Source organism: Entelurus aequoreus, linkage group LG07, assembly GCF_033978785.1.
Source record: "Entelurus aequoreus isolate RoL-2023_Sb linkage group LG07, RoL_Eaeq_v1.1, whole genome shotgun sequence".
Taxonomy (NCBI): Eukaryota; Metazoa; Chordata; class Actinopteri; order Syngnathiformes; family Syngnathidae; genus Entelurus; species Entelurus aequoreus.
Genome location: NC_084737.1, coordinates 6,157,547 through 6,180,593, shown reverse-complemented (window position 1 = coordinate 6,180,593; position 23,047 = coordinate 6,157,547). Strand labels below are relative to the sequence as shown.

General features: G+C 41.7%; 1 protein-coding gene across 2 annotated transcripts in view; it reads left to right on the top strand.

Annotated features, from left to right (window-relative positions):
* The window catches only part of ccdc135 (coiled-coil domain containing 135), a 29,234-nt gene extending 19,197 nt beyond the window's left edge, over window positions 1–10,037 (top strand). For both annotated transcript variants that reach the window (XM_062052487.1, XM_062052486.1), the window contains 8 exons: window positions 496–624; window positions 797–1,020; window positions 1,084–1,281; window positions 1,353–1,463; window positions 2,769–2,879; window positions 3,037–3,231; window positions 9,193–9,332; window positions 9,429–10,037. In XM_062052487.1, the coding sequence (XP_061908471.1) occupies window positions 496–624; window positions 797–1,020; window positions 1,084–1,281; window positions 1,353–1,463; window positions 2,769–2,879; window positions 3,037–3,231; window positions 9,193–9,332; window positions 9,429–9,516 (1,196 nt within the window). In that variant the 3' untranslated portion in view covers window positions 9,517–10,037. The remainder of the gene's footprint in view (window positions 1–495; window positions 625–796; window positions 1,021–1,083; window positions 1,282–1,352; window positions 1,464–2,768; window positions 2,880–3,036; window positions 3,232–9,192; window positions 9,333–9,428) is intronic.
* Window positions 10,038–23,047: the final 13,010 nt, after the last annotated feature.

Sequence of the window (23,047 nt, the reverse complement as noted above, 5' to 3'; positions counted from 1 at the left end):
ATATTTTTATGTATATATATATATATATATATATATATATATATATATATATATATATATATATATATATATATATATATATATATATATAGCCATTATTTCAGCATAATTCCTACCAATATAGTAACATTTGTGTAAATTAAATTCTTCTGATATACATCTCATTGTCAAACTAATACTATAGTCATTGTTTCCTTGATAAAAATAAAAAATCTGTTAAAAAAGTCAACATTTAATTATATGTATATATATATATATATGAATATGTTTTTTATTTAATTTTTTATTTTATGATGTATTTTTGGACTGTTCCTCTCAACTCTCTGTTGTGTCTAAAACCCAATAAACAAATGTTGTTGTTTTTAAAAAGCAGTTAAAAAAAAAAAAAAAAATTTAACTAATTACAAGCCAATCTTTTGAACGGCTCTTTGAAAGGAGTGGCTCTTCAAGCTCCGGCTCCCTTTTAAAGAGTCCTGAATCCCATCTGTGCTGCAGGCAAAGAGGCGGTGACGGTGAAAGAGTGGTACAAGGACAGGAACGACCACCTGAAGGAGCGAGAAGTCAACAAAGTGACGGGCATCACCATCGAGCGCTTCACGCCAGGACGACAGTTCCACCTTTTATGTAAAGTCATTATTCAGGTGTTATTGGGACGTCACTGCAATGTGTGTGTGTGTGTGTGTGTGTGTGTGTGTGTGTGTGTGTGTGTGTGTGTGTGTGTGTGTGTGTGTGTGTGTGTGTGTGTGTGTGTGTGTGTGTGTGTGTGTGTGTGTGTGTGTGTGTGTGTGTGTGTTAGTCCACAGGTTCACCACCGCGCCAACACAGGGCACGGAGCACGAGATGGAGTTCAGCGGCGCTCGTGTGGACGGTCTGGTGCGCCGCGTGGACAAGACGGAGGAAATGACGGAGACCTTCGAGGGCCGCGAGGACTTCCTGTACTACCGCCACGTGGTCTTTGGCCACCTCCCGGAGCCGGAGGACGAGGACGCCGACACGGAGACGGAGGAGCGGCCTCTGCTGGTATGAAATGTTGGACACGCTCCAGTGGTGCAGCGACAGATCCTCCGTGTGGGTGTGAGACAGAAGGTGGTGGAGCGCTTCCACAGGAACCCCAAGAAGGACGCCAACGAGGACGTGGCCGAGCGAGTCTTCTTGTCGCCGCAGAGGAAGATGGAGGTGACGTACCACCTGGAGGAGCACAGGTTCGTACCCTGCACCAGGACCTTCCTCAAACCGCGGGAGTCGGACGACTTCAAGGACGACATGGTCGCCGGCTTCCACGTACGCCCGCCCACGTCTGTAAGCGTCCTGGCGGGCCGGGGGCCGCGTGCTGACCCTTGACCCCTGTGTAGGTGGACCCGGTTCAGAAGCCTCTGCACACGCTGACTCTCTACAAGCTGCTCTCAGCGCTGGTGGAGGCCGAGAAGGACACGGCTGAGCAGATCAAGTGTTCCAAGAAAGAGGTGGGGGCTCAAATCACTGATCACATGACACACAACTGCAGAGAGTGCTAGGCCCACACAAGATCATAGCACTGACCACATTGAATATACATGTCACAGCCACTAGGGGGCATATTTACACTGACCACATTGAATATACATGTCGCAGCCACTAGGGGGCATATTTACACTGACCACATTGAATATACATGTCACAGCCACTAGGGGGCATATTTACATGCTGTCTGGACATTGTTGTTATGTATTAGCAACATCATCATCGTCACCATCATCATCCTCATCCTGGGGATTCACTCACGGCAATACTGAGGATTATGATGATGAAGATGACAGTGATTGTGAAAATGATTATTGTGATAATGGTGGTGACGATTGGGTTGAAGATGAGGATAATGGTGATGGCCATGAATATGAAGATGGTGATAGTGAGTATTAGGATGATGATGATGATAATAATAGTGATTATGAGAATTATTATGGTGATGATGAGAATGATGATGACAGTGATTATGAAGATGGTGGTTATGAGGATGATGACAGTGATGATGATAATGACTATGAGGAGGATAATAGTGATGCTGGTGCTTATGAGGAGGATGTTGAGGATAGTGATTGTGACGATGATGATGGTGATTAGGAGGATGACAAAGATGACAGTAATGATGATGATGATAGTGATTATGAGGATGATACCGATAGTGATTATGAGGATGATGATGAGGATAGTGATTATGAGGGAATGATGATTATGGGGATGATGATGAGGATAGTGATTATGAGGGAATGATGATTATGGGGATGATGATGAGGATAGTGATTATGAGGATGATGATGATAGTGATCATGAGGAAGATGATGATGATGATGATGACAGTGATTATGAAGATGACAATGACAGTGATGATGATGATGATGGTGATAATGGTTATGATAATTTTTTTTAATTATAGTGATTATGATGATGACAGTGATGGTGATGACAGTGAATATGAGGATGATGATAGTGAGTTTTAGGATGATGCTGATAATAGGGATGATGAAAATGATGATGGTGATTATGAGGATGATGATGGTGATGACAGTGATTATGGTGAGCATGATGATTATGATGATAGTGATTATGATGTTGATTGTGGTAATGATGGTGATTATGAGGATGATGATGATAGTGGTTATGATAATGATAATGAGTATTAGCATGATGATAGTGTTTATGAGGATGATGATCATGTGGTGATGATGATAGTGATTATGAGAATAATAACGATGATAATGATGACAACAATGATGTGTGTGTGATGTCAGGTGAGAGACATCGTGTCCTGCAGACAGCGTGAGGAGATGGACATTCTTCTTCACTTTTCTCCATGGACCACCACTGGAGCCGCCAAAGCCCGCAAGCAGAGAGAGGAAATGGTTTGTTTGTGACACTCAACACCGCAAAGTAAATAACAACCTCCATCTTTAATGTCTAACTCTCCCACTCCAGCCCTGTAGGTGGCAGTCATGCACATTAGATAGTCACACTCTGCTCACCTATGTGTTTGTGTGTGTTTGTGTGTGTGTGTTTCAGGAGCGCCTGGCGGCCGAGGAGCAGAGGTGGTTGCAGGAGAAGGAGAAAGACTATCTGGCTCCCTTCCTTATCCAACTGGGGAACGTGAAGGACATGACGGCTGAAGATGCACGCCGCCTCTACGACGAGTGTATGAGCGACTTCAAGACGCACATGGCCGAGCGGGCCAGACTCATCCAGGAACGCCACGACCAGGTACACTTGATTAGGCACTTTCAGAACCTTCTACTGTGGTTCCATGCTATTGTCACCTTTGGGAGGCCTGGTCAATTTAACTTCCTTCATGCCCACATTTATGTATGAGGGGACATTATTCAGAATTACCTCTCACACACACTACTGAAATCCTCTCACACACTACGGAAATCCTCTCATAAAGACTACTGAAATCCTCTCATGCCCACTACTGAAATCCTCTCTCACACACACTACTGAAATCACCTCACACACACTTTATCTATGAGGGGACATTATTCAGAATTACCTCACACACTAGACTGAAATCCTCTCACACACTACTGAAATCCTCTCATAAACACTACTGAAATCCTCTCATACCCACTACTGAAATCCTCTCTCACACACACTACTGAAATCACCTCTCACACACTTTATCTATGAGGGGACATTATTCAGAATTACCTCACACACACGACTGAAATCCTCTCACACACTACTGAAATCCTCTCTCACACACACTACTGAAATCACCTCTCACACACTTTATCTATGAGGGGACATTATTCAGAATTACCTCACACACACGACTGAAATCCTCTCACACACTACTGAAATCCTCTCATGCACACTACTGAAATCCTCTCCCACACACACTACTGAAATCACCTCACACACACTTTATCTATGAGGGGACATTATTCAGAATTACCTCACACACACGACTGAAATCCTCTCACACACTACTGAAATCCTCTCATAAACACTACTGAAATCCTCTCATGCACACTACTGAAATCACCTCACACACACTACTGAAATCACCTCACACACACTTTATCTATGAGGGGACATTATTCAGAATTACCTCACACACACGACTGAAATCCTCTCACACACTACTGAAATCCTCTCATAAACACTACTGAAATCCTCTCATGCCCACTACTGAAATCCTCTCTCACACACACTACTGAAATCACCTCACACACACTTTATCTATGAGGGGACATTATTCAGAATTACCTCACACACTAGACTGAAATCCTCTCACACACTACTGAAATCCTCTCATAAACACTACTGAAATCCTCTCATACCCACTACTGAAATCCTCTCTCACACACACTACTGAAATCACCTCACACACACTTTATCTATGAGGGGACATTATTCAGAATTACCTCACACACTAGACTGAAATCCTCTCACACACTACTGAAATCCTCTCATAAACACTACTGAAATCCTCTCATACCCACTACTGAAATCCTCTCTCACACACACTACTAAAATCACCTCTCACACACTTTATCTATGAGGGGACATTATTCAGAATTACCGCACACACACGACTGAAATCCTCTCACACACTACTGAAATCCTCTCATAAACACTACTGAAATCCTCTCATGCACACTACTGAAATCCTCTCTCACACACACTACTGAAATCACCTCACACACACTTTATCTATGAGGGGACATTATTCAGAATTACCTCACACACACCACTGAAATCCTCCCATAAACACTACTGAAATCCTCTCATACCCACTACTGAAATCCTCTCTCACACACACTACTGAAATCCTCTCTCACACACTACTGAAATCACCACACACAAACTTTATCTATGAGGGGACATTATTCAGAATTACCTCACACACACGACTGAAATCCTCTCACACACTACTGAAATCCTCTCATAAACACTACTGAAATCCTCTCTCACGCACACTACTGAAATCCTCTCTCACACACACTACTGAAATCACCTCTCACACACTTTATCTATGAGGGGACATTATTCAGAATTACCTCACACACACGACTGAAATCCTCTCACACACTACTGAAATCCTCTCATAAACACTACTGAAATCCTCTCATGCCCACTACTGAAATCCTCTCTCACACACACTACTGAAATCACCTCTCACACACTTTATCTATGAGGGGACATTATTCAGAATTACCTCACACACACGACTGAAATCCTCTCACACACTACTGAAATCCTCTCATGCACACTACTGAAATCCTCTCTCACACACACTACTGAAATCACCTCACACACACTTTATCTATGAGGGGACATTATTCAGAATTACCTCACACACACGACTGAAATCCTCTCACACACTACTGAAATCCTCTCATAAACACTACTGAAATCCTCTCATGCACACTACTGAAATCACCTCACACACACTACTGAAATCCTCTCATAAACACTACTGAAATCCTCTCATGCACACTACTGAAATCACCTCACACACACTACTGAAATCCTCTCATACACACTACTGAAATCACCTCACAACACACACTACTGAAATCATCTCATGCACACTAGTGAAGTGAAGTGAATTATATTTATATAGCGCTTTTCTCTAGTGACTCAAAGCGCTTTACAAAGTGAAACCCAATATCTAAGTGACATTTAAACCAGTGTGGGTGGCACTGGGAGCAGTTGGGTAAAGGGTCTTGCCCAAGGACACAACGGCAGTGACTAGGATGGCAGAAGCGGGAATTGAACCTGCAACCCTCAAGTTGCTGGCACGGCCGCTCTACCAACCGAGCTATGCCGGCCCAACAAATCTACTACTACTACTCACATCCTTTCATTCACAACACTGAAAATCTCTCATACACACTACTGAAACACTTTCACACAAAGAACTGAAAAATTATTCTCTCATACACCTGAATAAAACTCTCTCAGTTTCAGTATTGTGTGTGAGAGGTGTTTCAGTAGTGTGTATGAGCGAAACACATTTCAGTAGTGCGAATAAGAGGATTTTAGTAGTGTGTATGAGAGGATTTCAGTAGTGTGTGTGTGAGAGGATTTCAGTAGTGTGAATGAGAGAAACACATGTCAGTAGTGTGTATGAGAGGATTTCAGTAGTGTGTATGAGCGAAACACATTTCAGTAGTGCGAATGAGAGGATTTTAGTAGTGTGTAGGAGAGGATTTCAGTAGTGTGAGTGAGAAGATTTCAGTAATGTTTATGAGAGAAACACACGTCAGTAGTGTGAATGAGAGGATATTTAGTAGTGTGTATGAGAGGATTTCAGTAGTGTGTGTGTGAGAGGATTTCAGTAGTGTGAATGAGAGAAACACATGTCAGTAGTGTGTATGAGAGGATTTCAGTAGTGTGTATGAGCGAAACACATTTCAGTAGTGCGAATGAGAGGATTTTAGTAGTGTGTAGGAGAGGATTTCAGTAGTGTGAGTGAGAAGATTTCAGTAGTGTTTATGAGAGAAACACACGTCAGTAGTGTGAATGAGAGGATATTTAGTAGTGTGTATGAGAGCATATTTAGTAGTGTGTATGAGAGAAACACATGTCAGTAGTGTGCATGAGAGGATTTCAGTAGTGTGTATGAGCGAAACACATTTCAGTAGTGCGAATGAGAGGATTTTAGTAGTGTGTAGGAGAGGATTTCAGTAGTGTGAGTGAGAAGATTTCAGTAATGTTTATGAGAGAAACACACGTCAGTAGTGTGAATGAGAGGATATTTAGTAGTGTGTATGAGAGGATTTCAGTAGTGTGTGTGTGAGAGGATTTCAGTAGTGTGAATGAGAGAAACACATGTCAGTAGTGTGTATGAGAGGATTTCAGTAGTGTGTATGAGCGAAACACATTTCAGTAGTGCGAATGAGAGGATTTTAGTAGTGTGTAGGAGAGGATTTCAGTAGTGTGAGTGAGAAGATTTCAGTAGTGTTTATGAGAGAAACACGTCAGTAGTGTGAATGAGAGGATATTTAGTAGTGTGTATGAGAGCATATTTAGTAGTGTGTATGAGAGAAACACATGTCAGTAGTGTGCATGAGAGGGTTTCAGTAGTGTGTATGAGAGAAACACATGTCAGTAGTGTGCATGAGAGGGTTTCAGTAGTGTACATGAGAGAAACACATGTCAGTAGTGTGCATGAGAGGATTTCAGTAGTGTGTATGAGAGAAACACATGTCAGTAGTGTGCATGAGAGGATTTCAGTAGTGTGTATGAGAAAAACACATGTCAGTAGTGTGCATGAGAGGATTTCAGTAGTGTGTATGAGAGAAACACATGTCTGTAGTGTGTATGAGAGGATTTCAGTAGTGTGTGTGAGAGGATTTCAGTAGTGTGAATGAGAGAAACACATGTCAGTAGTGTGTATGAGAGGATTTCAGTAGTGTGTATGAGCGAAACACATTTCAGTAGTGCGAATGAGAGGATTTTAGTAGTGTGTAGGAGAGGATTTCAGCAGTGTGAGTGAGAAGATTTCAGTAGTGTTTATGAGAGAAACACACGTCAGTAGTGTGAATGAGAGGATATTTAGTAGTGTGTATGAGAGCATATTTAGTAGTGTGTATGAGAGAAACACACGTCAGTAGTGTGAATGAGAGGATATTTAGTAGTGTGTATGAGAGCATATTTAGTAGTGTGTATGAGAGAAACACACGTCAGTAGTGTGAATGAGAGGATATTTAGTAGTGTGTATGAGAGCATATTTAGTAGTGTGTATGAGAGAAACACATGTCAGTAGTGTGCATGAGAGGGTTTCAGTAGTGTGTATGAGAGAAACACATGTCAGTAGTGTGCCTGAGAGGATTTCAGTAGTGTGTATGAGAGAAACACATGTCAGTAGTGTGCATGAGAGGATTTCAGTAGTGTGTATGAGAGAAACACATGTCAGTAGTGTGCATGAGAGGGTTTCAGTAGTGTGTATGAGAGAAACACATGTCAGTAGTGTGCATGAGACGATTTCAGTTGTGTGTATGAGAGAAACACATGTCAGTAGTGTGCATGAGAGGATTTCAGTAGTGTGTATGAGAGAAACACATGTCAGTAGTGTGTATGAGAGGATTTCAGTAGTGTGTATGAGAGAAACACATGTCAGTAGTGTGCCTGAGAGGATTTCAGTAGTGTGTATGAGAGAAACACATGTCAGTAGTGTGTATGAGAGGATTTCAGTAGTGTGTGTGAGAGGATTTCAGTAGTGTGAATGAGAGAAACACATGTCAGTAGTGTGTATGAGAGGATTTCAGTAGTGTGTATGAGCGAAACACATTTCAGTAGTGCGAATGAGTGGATTTTAGTAGTGTGTAGGAGAGGATTTCAGCAGTGTGAGTGAGAAGATTTCAGTAATGTTTATGAGAGAAACACACGTCAGTAGTGTGAATGAGAGGATATTTAGTAGTGTGTATGAGAGCATATTTAGTAGTGTGTATGAGAGAAACACACGTCAGTAGTGTGAATGAGAGGATATTTAGTAGTGTGTATGAGAGCATATTTAGTAGTGTGTATGAGAGAAACACATGTCAGTAGTGTGCATGAGAGGGTTTCAGTAGTGTGTATGAGAGAAACACATGTCAGTAGTGTGCATGAGAGGATTTCAGTTGTGTGTATGAGAGAAACACATGTCAGTAGTGTGCATGAGAGGATTTCAGTAGTGTGTATGAGAGAAACACATGTCAGTAGTGTGCATTAGAGGATTTCAGTAGTGTGTATGAGAGAAACACATGTCAGTAGTGTGCCTGAGAGGATTTCAGTAGTGTGTATGAGAGAAACACATGTCAGTAGTGTGTATGAGAGGATTTCAGTAGTGTGTATGAGAGAAACACATGTCAGTAGTGTGCATGAGAGGATTTCAGTAGTGTGTATGAGAGAAACACATGTCAGTAGTGTGCATGAGAGGATTTCAGTAGTGTGTATGAGAGGATTTCAGTACTGTTTTTGAGAAAGTATTTTTTCAGTTGTTTATGTGAGAGCATTTCAGTAGTGTATGTAAGAGGTCATTCTGAATAATGTCCCTAACGGCCCCTCATATTTATCATTATCACCTAATGTTGTGTACTTAAAGACATGGCCACTGCGGTGTGCTTGTGTTTGTGTGTCTGTGTGTGTGTGTGTGTGTGTGTGTGTGTGTGTGTGTGTGTGTGTGTGTGTGTGTGTGTGTGTGTGTGTGTGTGTGTGTGTGTGTGTGTGCAGGCAACACATGCGCTGCAGAAGAAGCAACTGTACTACCAACAGAGCCAGCTGAACATGAGCCACCAGGAGGAGAAAGAGTACCAGGCCTTCTGCGCCGAGCACACCTTCCAAATACACATCGCCACTGAACGCCTCAGCATGTACGTGCACACACACACACACACACACACACACACACACACACACACACACACACACACACAGCTTGATAGTGAACTGACAAAGTGTATTTGCAGGCACAAGAGATCAGTCGCTCAGAGGTACCGTGCACTGGATCAGAGACTAAAACAAGACCCACGACTGGCACCTTACCTGCCGAGCTGAAAACACACACAAACACTCACACACACACACACACTCACACACACACTTTACATCAGTCTGTACTGGTAATAACTTAGTGGAATAAAATGAGAAAACAAGTAAGTCTGATTTATGCACCAATGCTACATCACAGAGTTAAAATAGGCCATGTGCATTCCAGTCCACTAGTTGGCCATGTCACCTTGAAGAGCAGCGAACAGAAGGAGCGGGTAAATATTGCCATCATTTCTGGGAATAGCTCAGAAATGTATTTTGGCACTCAGGATCTAAGTACACATGCAGTATCACACCTCTTTACATTACTAACTGCTTTGGAAATATGCATATATGTTTAAAAGAGTTCTTTCTTTTCACGTAGCCATGTTTAGAGCAGCTAGTACTTTTCCTTTGTGTAGCCTACCACTCTCTTTGTCTTCACATTGTCTGTTTAGTGTCTTAAACCATCAGGAATGTGAAATACAACACCCACTGGTTTCTTATCAGTGGTGCGAGGGGGAGATGGGGGGTTTCTTTGTGTGAGAAGAAGTTGTTTTTTTCCCTTGGAACGCCAGATCAACTAGAGCAGCCGATATGAATGTATTGGGTAAGTTGAACTCCTAAAGCTTTAGTAAAACTTGAAAATATTCCAATTCTGTCTTGATGGTCCTTCTTACTCAGCATATATGTCATCGAAAGAACTTGGGATCGACCAGTAACTTAAATTCCCTGGGAGGAAGAACTGGTCCCACGCAACACTGCCTAAGGAAGTCCAGATAAAAACTGATTTGAATGAAGACATCATGTAAAACCAATTCATCTGGCAGCCACAAATATGAACACAAAACACATTTTGGAGGGAATAAATATGATTTTACATTCAGGGGTAAAAAAGGTGGAATTCAAATAGGCGGGCGAATGGACGAGTGTGTTACCTCACAAGCAATATTTGATCGTGGAGACTTGTATAAGAAAACCGGTACAAAAAGTGAGGCCACCACCGTGCTTCTTAACGTGTACTAGAGATGCGCGGATAGGCAATTATTTCATCCGCAACCGCATCACAAAAGTCGTCATCCACCCGCCATCCAACCGAACTAACATTTTATCAAAACCACAACCGCCCGCCACCCACCCGTTGTTATATATCTAATGTAGACGATGCAAGGCATTAGTGAGGTTAGAAAGGAGACTGATCCAATGCAGCAGAGACATTCAATGCGTGCCACGCATTAGAGGCTAAGATATATTAATGCGTGATAATATTATTTATCATTATTATAATATTATTGTCATTTCCATTAAAAAAGTGTTGACTATTATTGTTATTTTTTTCCCCTGGTCTTTAGTATTCCCTTTTTTAGTTTGTCGCGTACCACGTTTGCAGCCGGCGTTGCCTTCTCTTTATTTTTTTCTTCTTCTGTTGTGTTGTGGTGTGCTGTGTCACTCCAAATCTACTTCCGTGGCCATGTTTCCTCTTACGTCATTGACAGCGATCGATAGCACTTCGGCTTTGACTGCCCGTCGCTGGAAGGATACTTCGTCTTTGACAGCTGCTGGAATCTGAAGAAATCGATTATTGTTGTTTTTTTTGTACAGGCGCGAAACAGGACAGTCGCGTGCCGGTTAAGGACCCCCGGCAACTTTGTGACTTTATTGGACGCAGCCCCGGAAGTAAATAGGGGGGGGAAGGTTTTTGTAGGGGAGAAGAAATTTGGCGTGACAGCTGCAGCAGTGCCTGATGAATAATTGCCTGTTTCAAAGAGTGCTGCTCGTTTTTCGTATGTGGGTAACAACATTTAACATACTTGCCAACTTTGAGACCTCCGATACCGGGAGGTGGGGGGGGGCGTGGTTAAGATCTTGGTTAAGAGGGGAATATATTTAAGCTAGAATTCACCAACTCTAGTATTTCATATATATATATGTATGAAATACTTGACTTTCAGTGAATTCTAGCTATATATATATATATATATATATATATATTTATTTTATTATACATATAATACTTGAATTTCAGTGTTCTGGAGGCTATCCAGTAGATGGCAGTATTGTCCTGTTTAAGAGTGTCACAACATTGCTGTTTACGGCAGACGAACTGCTTTACGGTAGACTAAACGTGACTGCTGTCGTTGTGTGTTGTTACCGCGCTGGGAGGACGTTAATGAAACTGCCTAACAACAAACCCACATAAGCAACCAAGAACTCGCCCTCCATCATTCTACAGTTATAACGTGATTGGGCAGGCACGCTGTTAATATTGTGGGAAAGCGGACGTGAAAACAGACTGTCGCCGCTGTCCCCACTCAGGTCCGCATTGAGCTGGAGGGGGCGTGGCCTCCAGCTCCGGCTGAATTCCGGGAGTTTATCGGGAGAAAATTTCTGCCGGGAGAGGCGCTGAATACCGGTAGTCTTCCGGTATAACCGGGAGGGTTGGCAAGTATGATTTAACTATGTATATATATTTCCGAATTGGTTCAACCGCCACCCGCCCGAATCTATTTAAAATCTATTTTTTTCGTCATGCATCCGCCCGACCCGCGGATTACCCGCGGACTCCGCGGTTGTGTCCGCAAACCGCGCATCTCTAACGTGTACTGATTGTCGGCGTCAAAGACGGTTACTCACGTGAAAGATTCCTTCAAAATGGATGCGGGAGACCCGATTACACTTCCATATTCCTTATTACGCACGTGCAGGAGTTGCACCAATCCCAGTCTTGCCAGCTGCCACGAAGCCGTGACTCTAATAGCGGGAAATCAGTTGAGTATCTTTAACAGTAACATTATCACTGGAGGACTAGAGGAAAATGAATATAGATATGCATGCTACACGTGCAACAAGACCACAAAATGAAGTAGGGGTGATTGATCCAGATGTCGATACTATCGACACCGAGTGTAATATGTGAGAATGAGATATTTTTAAGTGTTCTTTTTTTAATCCATAATCATGTTTAGAGCAGCTAGCATTTTCCCATGTAGTGTTTCCTCTTGTGACCTCCTTGCTTTTATGTCAGCTAGTGCAGTGTTTTTCAACCTTTTTTGAGCCGAGGCACATTTTTTTCATTGAAAAAATCCAAAGGCACACCACCAGCAGAAATCATTAAAATATGAAACTCAATATTGACAATAAAAAGTTGTGGGATATGATTTTAAAGCATAACTAAGCATGCAACACTATAGCTCTTGTCTCAAAGTAGGTGTACTGTCACCACCTGTCACATCACACCCTGACTTATTTGGACTTTTTTGCTGTTTTCTTATGTGTAGTGTTTTAGTTCTTGTCTTGCGCTCCTATTTTGGTGGCTTTTCCTGTTTTGTTGGTATTTTCCTGTAGCAGTTTCATGTCTTCCTTTAAGCGATATTCCCCGCACCTGCTTTGTTTTAGCAATCAAGAATATTGCAGTTGTTTGTATCCTTCTTTGTGGGGACATTGTTGATTGTCATGTTCGGATGTACTTTGTGGACGCCGTCTACTCCACACGCTGTAAGTCTTTGCTGTTGTCCAGCATTCTGTTTTTCTTCACTTTGTCGCCAGTTCAGTTGTAGTTTCGTTCTGCATAGCCTTCCCTAAGCTTCAATGCCTTTTTTTTAGGGGCACCCACCTTTTGTTTATTTTTCAAGTTTCAAGTTTATTATTCTTCGGTCAATCGTCAACAAAATAAACAGTTGTACATTCATAAATTGAAAATGAAAATGTTGCAGACCGAAAGGGTTTAGGTTGAAGTTGAACACTTATTGCGCCTAACCCTATAAACAATGTCAAGTACAAAATAAACTTCCGAAAATTATTAAATGTCCTTTGTACAACATATTATAAATACACATTATACATAACATAAACACAGTTCAATTATATACACAGTAAAGGCATGTGAAATATCCTTGTAAACATGTTAAACCTTTGTACCAATTTATATACTATATACAAACAATTGTACTTCCATTATTATTTATAACCCACATTTAGTATTTGAATTAACATTGATCATAGTATTAACTACTGTGTTGATTCAAGAGTGATATATTTTTTCAAGACATTAGTCTTAAAGTGTTTTTTTAAATGTGTGAATAGAAGTTTAAGCATTTGCCACCTTTTTACCTGCACACTGCCTCCCACTGTCATCTGAAAAATTGTGATCACGATTAGCTACCTGCTGCCACCTACTGATATGGAAGAGTATTACACGGTTACTCTGCCGACACTCAACAACACATCATTTGCAGACTATAATTACTGGTTTGCAAAAAATGTTATACCCCAAATAGGTGAAATGAGATAATCTCCCACGGCACACCAGACTGTATCTCACGGCACACTAGTGTGCCGCGGCACAGTGGTTGAAAAACACTGAGCTAGTGAACTCTGTTTTGTCTTAAGGGCTCCTGTTGGTCGGCTCACAGAGCTGTTGTGGCCAGTTCCTCGTCGGTTTTGGAGCAGCAGCTGTGCTCCTGTCTGCTCCACTTGGTACATTGGAAAGTAGCTGGCCTGCGGAAAAAGTGTGGCCACCCCTGCTATAGAATAACTCAAATTAACGCCATCTACCAAACGGTGGTAAAAATTATCAAATATATGTAGAAATATAAAAGTGAATCATGCAGTAATAAGTTAATGAAAACAAACTAATGAGAGAATAATTGTAGTCATGTTAATGATCAAGACACAATAAACAAAATGTAAGAGTTTAAGATGATCGGTGATTAAAAAGGTGTGTCTTTAGCCTTTTCTTCCAAAAAGTCAACGCTCTCTGCAGTCCTGAGGCTCCCTGGCAGCTTCCACGGGTGGTTGGCTAAATGGCGCCTCATCGTGGGTCTTTGTTCTGGAACTGGGTAAAGATAAAGGGCCAGTGCCAGAGGATCTCAGGGTTGATAGGGTAAAAACAGGTCAGATTTTTAGACATTTGAAAGCTTATAATAGAACTTTAAAATGGACCCAATGGGGAGCCAATGCAGTGACTTTAAAACTGGTGTAATATGCAGCTGACTTTTGTAATAATTGTAGGGATCTGATAGTCTTTTTGGGAATTCCACATTAAATAAGATAGGCTTCATAAAAATGTGTTTACTTTCGATACTTGCAATAAAATATTTTCAGCGCTGTAACTTACTGTCAAATTATCACATCGGGACTCCGAACTGGATCGAACCTGAGCCAAAAAATCAGATGAGAGGCCAAAAGTGTTGATGTGTACATCTTTATGACGGAAATATTCCATTGAAGACTCAGCTTCATCCAACTGTTGTGGTCATCATGATGAAAAGGATTGTTCTCAGTAATCACCAATACTTTCATTTTGCATTAGTGAAAAACTAAAATAACTTAAAATGTCTTGGTGAAAAATAAATGACATTTTCATGTACTTTATAATTACAGAAGCAACTTTACATGTTGCTTAAAGAAGCCAAAAAATGCTTCAAATAGTATGCTGACGTGACTAGGTTCTACAAAAATCATGGTCCCAAAAGAGGTCCTTAAATGGTCCTAACAAGGTCCTCTGCAAGTTAGAGGTCCTTAAGCAGTCCACAAAAGATTCTTCTGCAAGTGAAAGAGGTCCTAAAGTGGTCCTGTAAAGATTTGTCCACAGTAAAGTGGTCCTAAAAAGGTCCCTCCATAAGTTAAAGATGTCCTTAAGTGGTCCTAACAAGGTCCTTCCGCAAGTTAAAGATGTCCTTATATGGTCCTAACAAGGTCCCTCCACAAGTTAAGTGGTCCTAACAAGGTCTCTCCACAAGTTAAAGGGGTCCTTATAGGGTCCTAACAAGGTCCCTCCACAAGTCCTTAAGTGGTCCTAACAAGGTCCCTCCACAAGTTAAAGGGGTCCTTATATGGTCCTAACAAGGTCCCTCCACAAGTCCTTAAGTGGTCCTAACAAGGTCCCTCCACAAGTTAAAGAGGTCCTTAAGTGGTCCTAACAAGGTCCCTCCACAAGTTAAAGGGGTCCTTATATGGTCCTAACAAGGTCCCTCCACAAGTCCTTAAGTGGTCCTAACAAGGTCCCTCCACAAGTTAAAGAGGTCCTTAAGTGGTCCTAACGAGGTCCTTCCACAAGTTAAAGAGGTCCTTATATAGTCCTAACAAGGTCCCTCCACAAGTTCCTTAAGTGGTCCTAACAAGGTCCCTGCACAAGTTTCTTAAGTGGTCCTAACAAGGTCCCTCCGCAAGTTAAAGGGGTCCTTATATGGTCCTAACAAGGTCCCTCCACAAGTTCCTTAAGTGGTCCTAACAAGGTCCCTCCACAAGTTAAAGGGGTCCTTATATGGTCCTAACAAGGTCCCTCCACAAGTTCCTTAAGTGGTCCTAACAAGGTCCCTCCACAAGTTAAAGAGGTCCTTATATGGTCCTAACAAGGTCCCTCCACAAGTTCCTTAAGTGGTCCTAACAAGGTGCCTCCACAAGTTAGAGAGGTCCTTAAGTGCTCCTAACAAGGTCCTTCCACAAGTTAAAGAGGTCCTTATATGGTCCTAACAAGGTCCCTCCACAAGTTCCTTAAGTGGTGCTAACAAGGTCCCTCCACAAGTTCCTTAAGTGGTCCTAACAAGGTCCCTCCACAAGTTAAAGGGGTCCTTATATGGTCCTAACAAGGTCCCTCCACAAGTCCTTAAGTGGTCCTAACAAGGTCCCTCCACAAGTTAAAGAGGTCCTTAAGCGGTCCTAACAAGGTCCCTCCATAAGTTAAAGAGGTCCTTAAGTGCTCCTAACAAGGTCCTTCCACAAGTTACAGAGGTCCTTAAGTGGTTCTAAAAAGGTCCCTCCACAAGTTAAAGAGGTCCTTAAGTGCTCCTAACAAGGTCTAGTCGTCTGGACTGAAAAGTGTAAAAGGCTTCATTAAAGCTTTACCCAAGGCTAAGAAGAACCTGCTGATTAGGCTCTGCCGGGGTTGGTCATGGCAGCTATTCCGCGTGTTGGTCAGGTGCGTCACCACGGCGTCGTCAAAGGACGGTCCGTCCGACAGTAACGCTTCTAGCAACCTGTCCTGGGAGCGGAACTGTCTGCACAGATATTTGACCACTGCCTGGATGAAGTTGCTGTAGCTGACCATGTCCTCGTCCGCCAGAGACTCCAAGTTGATCTCCAGCACTTTGTCCGAGAGTCGCCGGATGATCCGCAGCACGTCGTCGGGCATTAGCGACTTGCGGACTTTCTTTGGGAAACCTTCGACCAGCGTGAGGATCAGCATGCTGACAAAGTTTCTGGTCAGCTCCTTCAGCGAAGACTTGGTGATAATGGGGTCTCGGAACGGCGTCTTGCTCGCTATCGGCATGGTGTCCCCTGACTCCGACTTGGAGTCCAAAGCCTCCTGCAAGCAGAGCGTTTCCTGTTCCGGGGTCACGATGCCGGTGATGAGAGAGTCGATGTCTTTTAACGCACCGCACACCTCATCAGCGCTAGCTTTCCTCTTCCTGGGCTCCATCTCCATCCACAGGAGAACCTGCTGCAAGAACTTACCCACAGAGTCCTCCACAATATCCTTCATGACCTCAGGATGCTCCACTTGCTGCTTCCTGCGTTTGTTTGAGAGCTCTGCAATTAAGCTGTCCTGGTTGTCTTTAACGTAATCATAGATTTTAGTACTCAGCCCTTTAGAAAACCTGGTGATGTCATCACGGAGGTCCTCCATGGTCTTGCTGATTTTGGGTCCTTCCATTGGAAACTTCTTGTACAAATCTTCCACCTCGTCCTGGATCCCCTCAAAGTTCAGAGGTGGAGGACTGCCAGGAGTGTCCAGGTTGGAGGCGGATGAGGAGCCCTCTGGATCCCTACGGCAAGCCGAGGGACACCGAATCCCCACCAAGAAATTTGAGTTTTTCTGCACATCCGGGGTCACCACGTCTGTCATGAGTTTTTCAAATCGGTTTTTGGAAAACTCAACAAAGCTACTTCTCCGAGCGACCTCCTGGCGGGGCGTTGGGGTGGGTCTGGAGCAGAAGAAGTTAGTCAGAGTCTTCTGGATCAGCCTCAGGTCAAAATGAGGACTGGACAAAATGCTTTTCTTTCTGTCCGGCTTTGTGGCGTAGTGAAGATCGCTCACTATTGTCGACACAATGTTGGACGCCGTGCCATGAATATCTGGAGAGGTTTTGGGTGGTGAACCTGTGGATTCCGAGTCCAGGGGTTCCGACCATTTGCGGAGGATCTCGCTCACCGCCTCCGTCGTCTGTCCTACGCTAATATTCGATTTTGCTCTCGACGAGGACTTAGGACTCTGACGCTCCTCGGTCTTGCCCGATTGTTGACGCCAGCATGGTCCTAAACACCGTGTGGTGGAATCCACGCGGCCCAGATAGGACCACAGAGCGCCGCAAGAGAGCCGCACCATCTTGTACAAAACCTCCAGCTTGGTAAACGTTCCCGGGACGTAGATGACCGGTAGCAGCGGCTCTTCATCCGTGTCGGTGGCCAACGCCAAGGTGCGGTTCACCCTCTGGGAGACCTCGTCCGCTAGTAGCGAGTCCAGCTTGTTGGCGTACTCGCATTGCTGCTCGGGAATGCTGAGCGCCGACGCGAAGGCACTGCTCATGGTGCCTTGCACCACCGGGGCCTTGATGTCCAACATGTGCTGCTGGAACGTGGGCAGGACCGCTTTGAGGGTGTCGGCTGAGAGTTTCTGAGCGATCTCCGTGCACATGTCCGCCAAGATCGCCCCCGTTTCCGAGTCAAAGTCGCCGGCGGCCAGCAGGCACCACTGCGCCGAGGAGATTTTATCGAAGTGTTTGGTCACAATTTGACGGACCGCCTCCTGGTTGACCGGTTCCATTGTTGTGCGTCAAAAGTGGGGCTCAACTCCCGACGGACATGTGAAGTGTGACAGTCCCAAACAGGCCAAAGTGGGACCGCGTCAATGTCACCCTATGACAAAGAAGCGCTTTGAGGAACGATGCCAGTCCGCTTTATGATGTCGCTCCTCTTTGTGATGACTCTCTGACCGCATGGTCTTCTCTCCGTCCCGCCACCAACAACATCCAATCAATGGCAACAACATGACAATCCATCCTATACTATAATGCCTATAAACTAGGGTTGTACGGTATACCGGCACTGGTATAGTACCGCGATACGAAGGAATCATATTCGGTACTATACCGCCTCTAAAATGTAAACAAATGCCATGGGTGGATCTACATCTGACATCCACTGTAATGATACCAAGTACAAGGGCGTATCTAGTCCATACTACTATGATTACATCAATATTTTTTATCATCACAAAATCTTTTTTCCTTTTTTGAAAATTCATATAATGTTTATAAAGTCAGTAAATACGTCCCTGGACACATGAGGACTTTGAATATGACTAATGTATGATCCTGTAACTACTTGGTATCGGATCCATACCTAAATGTGTGGTATCATCCAAAACTAATGTCAAGTATCGAAGAAGAGAAGAATAAGTGATTATTACATTTGAACAGAAGTGTAGATAGAACATGTTAAAACAGAAAATAAGCAGATATTAACAGTAAATGAACAAGTAGATTAATAATCCATTTTTTACAGTTTGTCCCTCATAATGTGTACAAAATAATAGGTGTATAAATGACACAATATGTTACTGCAGACTAATTAGGAGTCTTTGTTTGTTTACTTACTACTAAAAGACAAGTTGTTTAGTATGTTCACTATTTTATTTAAGGACTAAATGACAATAATAAACATATGTTTCATGTACACTAACATTTTTTGTCCAAATAAAAGACAGGCCGATATTATCGGCCGATATATGCGTTAAAATGTAATATCGGAAATTATCGGTATCGTTTTTTTTATTATCGGTATCGTTTTTTTTTTTTTTTTTTTTTTTTTTTTATTAAATCCACATAAAAAACACAAGACACACTTACAATTAGTGCACCAACCCAAAAAACCTCCCTCCCCCATTTACACTCATTCACACAAAAGGGTTGTTTATTTCTGTTATTAATATTCTGCTTCCTACATTATATATCAATATATATCAATACAGTCTGCAAGGGATACAGTCCGTAAGCACACATGATTGTTCGTGCTGCTAGTCCACTAATAGTACTAACCTTTAACAGTTAATTTTACTCATTTTCATTCATTACTAGTTTCTATGTAACTGTTTTTATATTGTTGTACTTTCTTTTTTATTCAAGAAAATGTTTTTAATTTATTTATCTTATTTTACTAATTTTTTTAAAAAGTACCTTATCTTCACCATACCTCCATCCATCCATTTTCTACCGCTTATTCCCTTCGGGGTCGCGGGGGGCGCTGGAGCCTATCTCAGCTGCAATCGGGCGGAAGGCGGGGTACACCCTGGACAAGTCGCCACCTCATCGCAGGGCCAACACAGATAGACAGACAACATTCACACACTAGGGCCAATTTAGTGTTACCAATCAACCTATCCCCAGGTGCATCTCTTTGGAGGTGGGAGGAAGCCGGAGTACCCGGAGGGAACCCACGCAGTCACGGGGAGAACATGCAAACTCCACACAGAAAGATCCCGAGGCCGGGATTGAACTCACGACTACTCAGGACCTTCGTATTGTGAGGCAGATGCACTAACCCCTCTGCCACCGTGCTGCCTTCACCATACCTGGTTGTCCAAATTAGGCATAATAATGTGTTAATTCCACGACTGCATATATCGGTTGATATCGGTATCGGTTGATATCGGTATCGGTAATTAAAGAGTTGGACAATATCGGATATCGGCAAAAAGCCATTATCGGACATCCCTAATAATGACATTTTTTGCGGTTTAGAAAAGTACCGAAAAGTATCGAAATACATGTTGGTACTGGTACCGGTACCAAAATATTGGTATCAGGACAAGACTGTTATAGACCTATTATAAGTGCTCTGGAACAGATAAATGCAACTCGAGCAGGTGAATTAATTTGTTTGTAATATTTTGAGGGGGGTAAAAAATAAAAGCATAATAATAAACGTAGCTCTTTGTCACTGTTTCACTGTTTTATTGCAGAGTTTATTCTTGGGTTTTTTCTTTATGGTACCGGCTAACAGTACATGTACCGAGTTTTTACTTGTAATATTTCCTTTGCCGTGTGTCTGTGGTCTGGTAATTATTGTACGGGGAAAACATGACACGACAATAACAATATTTTATCTTGCTCGCATGGATTACTAGTTTTGATTTAGAATGGTTTTGTATGTCTTATGGAACACTTTTTTGTAGTATTAATAAAACATTTGTTCAGTCTTTTTAGTCGTCTTAGTAACATTTTAAGTTATTTACTTTTGACTGTTACTCATGTTGTTGATGGCTGTTATACCACTTTTTGCCAGCAGGGAGCGACACATTTGGACTCAGACACACTGGCATGGGTTACTAGTTTTGATTTTGAAAGGTTTGTTTGTTTATGGAACGCTTGTATTAGTATAGTATTAATAAAAACAAATGTCAGTGTTTTTATTCATCTTAGTAACACATTTCAGCGCCCAAAATAAGTTATTTTAAAACTTTTGCCTGTTACTCATGTTGTTGATGGCTGTTATACCACTTTTTGCCAGCAGAGAGCGACACATTTGGACTCAGACACACTGGCATGGATTACTAGTTTTGATTTTGAAAGGTTTGTTTGTTTATGGAACGCTTGTATTAGTATAGTATTAATAAAACATTTTTGTCAGTGTTTTTAGTCATCTTAGTAACAAATTTCAGCGCCCAAAATAAGTTATTTTAAAACGTTTGACTTTTATTCATGTTGTTGATGGCTGTTATACCACTTTTTGCCAGCAGGGAGCGACACATTTGGACTCAGACACACTGGCATGGATTACTAGTTTTGGTTTTGAAAGGTTTGTTTGTTTATGGAACACTTGTATTAGTATAGTATTAATAAAAAATATGTCAGTGTTTTTATTCATCTTAGTAACACATTTCAGCGCCCAAAATAAGTTATTTTAAAACTTTTGACTGTTATTCATGTTGTTGATGGCTGTTATACCACTTTTTACCAGCAGAGAGCGACACATTTGGACTCAGACACACTGGCATGAATTACTAGTTTTGATTTTGAAAGGTTTGTTTGTTTATGGAACGCTTGTATTAGTATAGTATTAATAAAACATTTTTGTCAGTATTTTTAGTCATCTTAGTAACAAATTTCAGCGCCCAAAATAAGTTATTTTAAGACGTTTGACTGTTACTCCTGGTGTTGATGGCTGTTATACCACTTTTTGCCAGCAGGGAGCGACACATTTGGACTCAGACACACTGGCATGGATTACTAGTTTTGATTTTGAAAGGTTTGTTTGTTTATGGAACGCTTGTATTAGTATAGTATTAATAAAAACAAATGTCAGTGTTTTTATTATTCTTAGTAACACATTTCAGCGCCCAAAATAAGTTATTTTAAAACTTTTGACTGTTATTCATGTTGTTGATGGCTGTTATACCACTTTTTACCAGCAGAGAGCGACACATTTGGACTCAGACACACTGGCATGGATTACTAGTTTTGATTTTGAAAGGTTTGTTTGTTTATGGAACTAACTGGTATTAATAAAACATGTTTTCCGTGTTTTCAGTCATCTTAGTAACACATTTCAGCGCCCAAAATAAGTTATTTTAAAACGTTTGACTTTTATTCATGTTGTTGATGGCTGTTATACCACTTTTTGCCAGCAGGGAGCGACACATTTGGACTCAGACACACTGGCATGGGTTACTAGTTTTGATTTTGAAAGGTTTGTTTGTTTAAGGAACGCTTGTGTTAGTATAGTATTAATAAAACATTTTCGTCAGTATTTTTAGTCATCTTAGTAACAAATTGCATCGCCCAAAATAAGTTATTTTAAGACGTTTGACTGTTACTCCTGGTGTTGATGGCTGTTATACCACTTTTTGCCAGCAGAGAGCGACACATTTGGACTCAGACACACTGGCATGGATTACTAGTTTTGATTTTGAAAGGTTTGTTTGTTTATGGAACGCTTGTATTAGTATACTATTAATAAAAACAAATGTCAGTGTTTTTAGTCATCTTAGTAACACATTTCAGCGCCCAAAATAAGTTATTTTAAAACTTTTGACTGTTACTCATGTTGTTGATGACTGTTATACCACTTTTTGCCAGCAGGGAGCGACACATTTGGACTCAGACACACTGGCATGAATTACTAGTTTTGATTTTGAAAGGTTTGTTTGTTTATGGAACGCTTGTATTAGTATAGTATTAATAAAACATTTTTGTCAGTATTTTTAGTCTTCTTAGTAACAAATTTCAGCGCCCAAAATAAGTTATTTTAAGACGTTTGAGTCTGTTACTGCTGGTGTTGATGGCTGTTGTACCACTTTTTGCCAGCAGGGAGCGACACATTTGGACTCAGACACTGGCATGGATTACTAGTTTTGATTTTGAAAGGTTTGTTTGTTTATGGAACGCTTGTATTAGTATAGTATTAATAAAACATTTTTGTCAGTGTTTTAGTCATCTTAGTAACAAATTTCAGCGCCCAAAATAAGTTATTTTAAAACGTTTGACTTTTATTCATGTTGTTGATGGCTGTTGTACCACTTTTTGCCAGCAGGGAGCGACACATTTGGACTCAGACACAC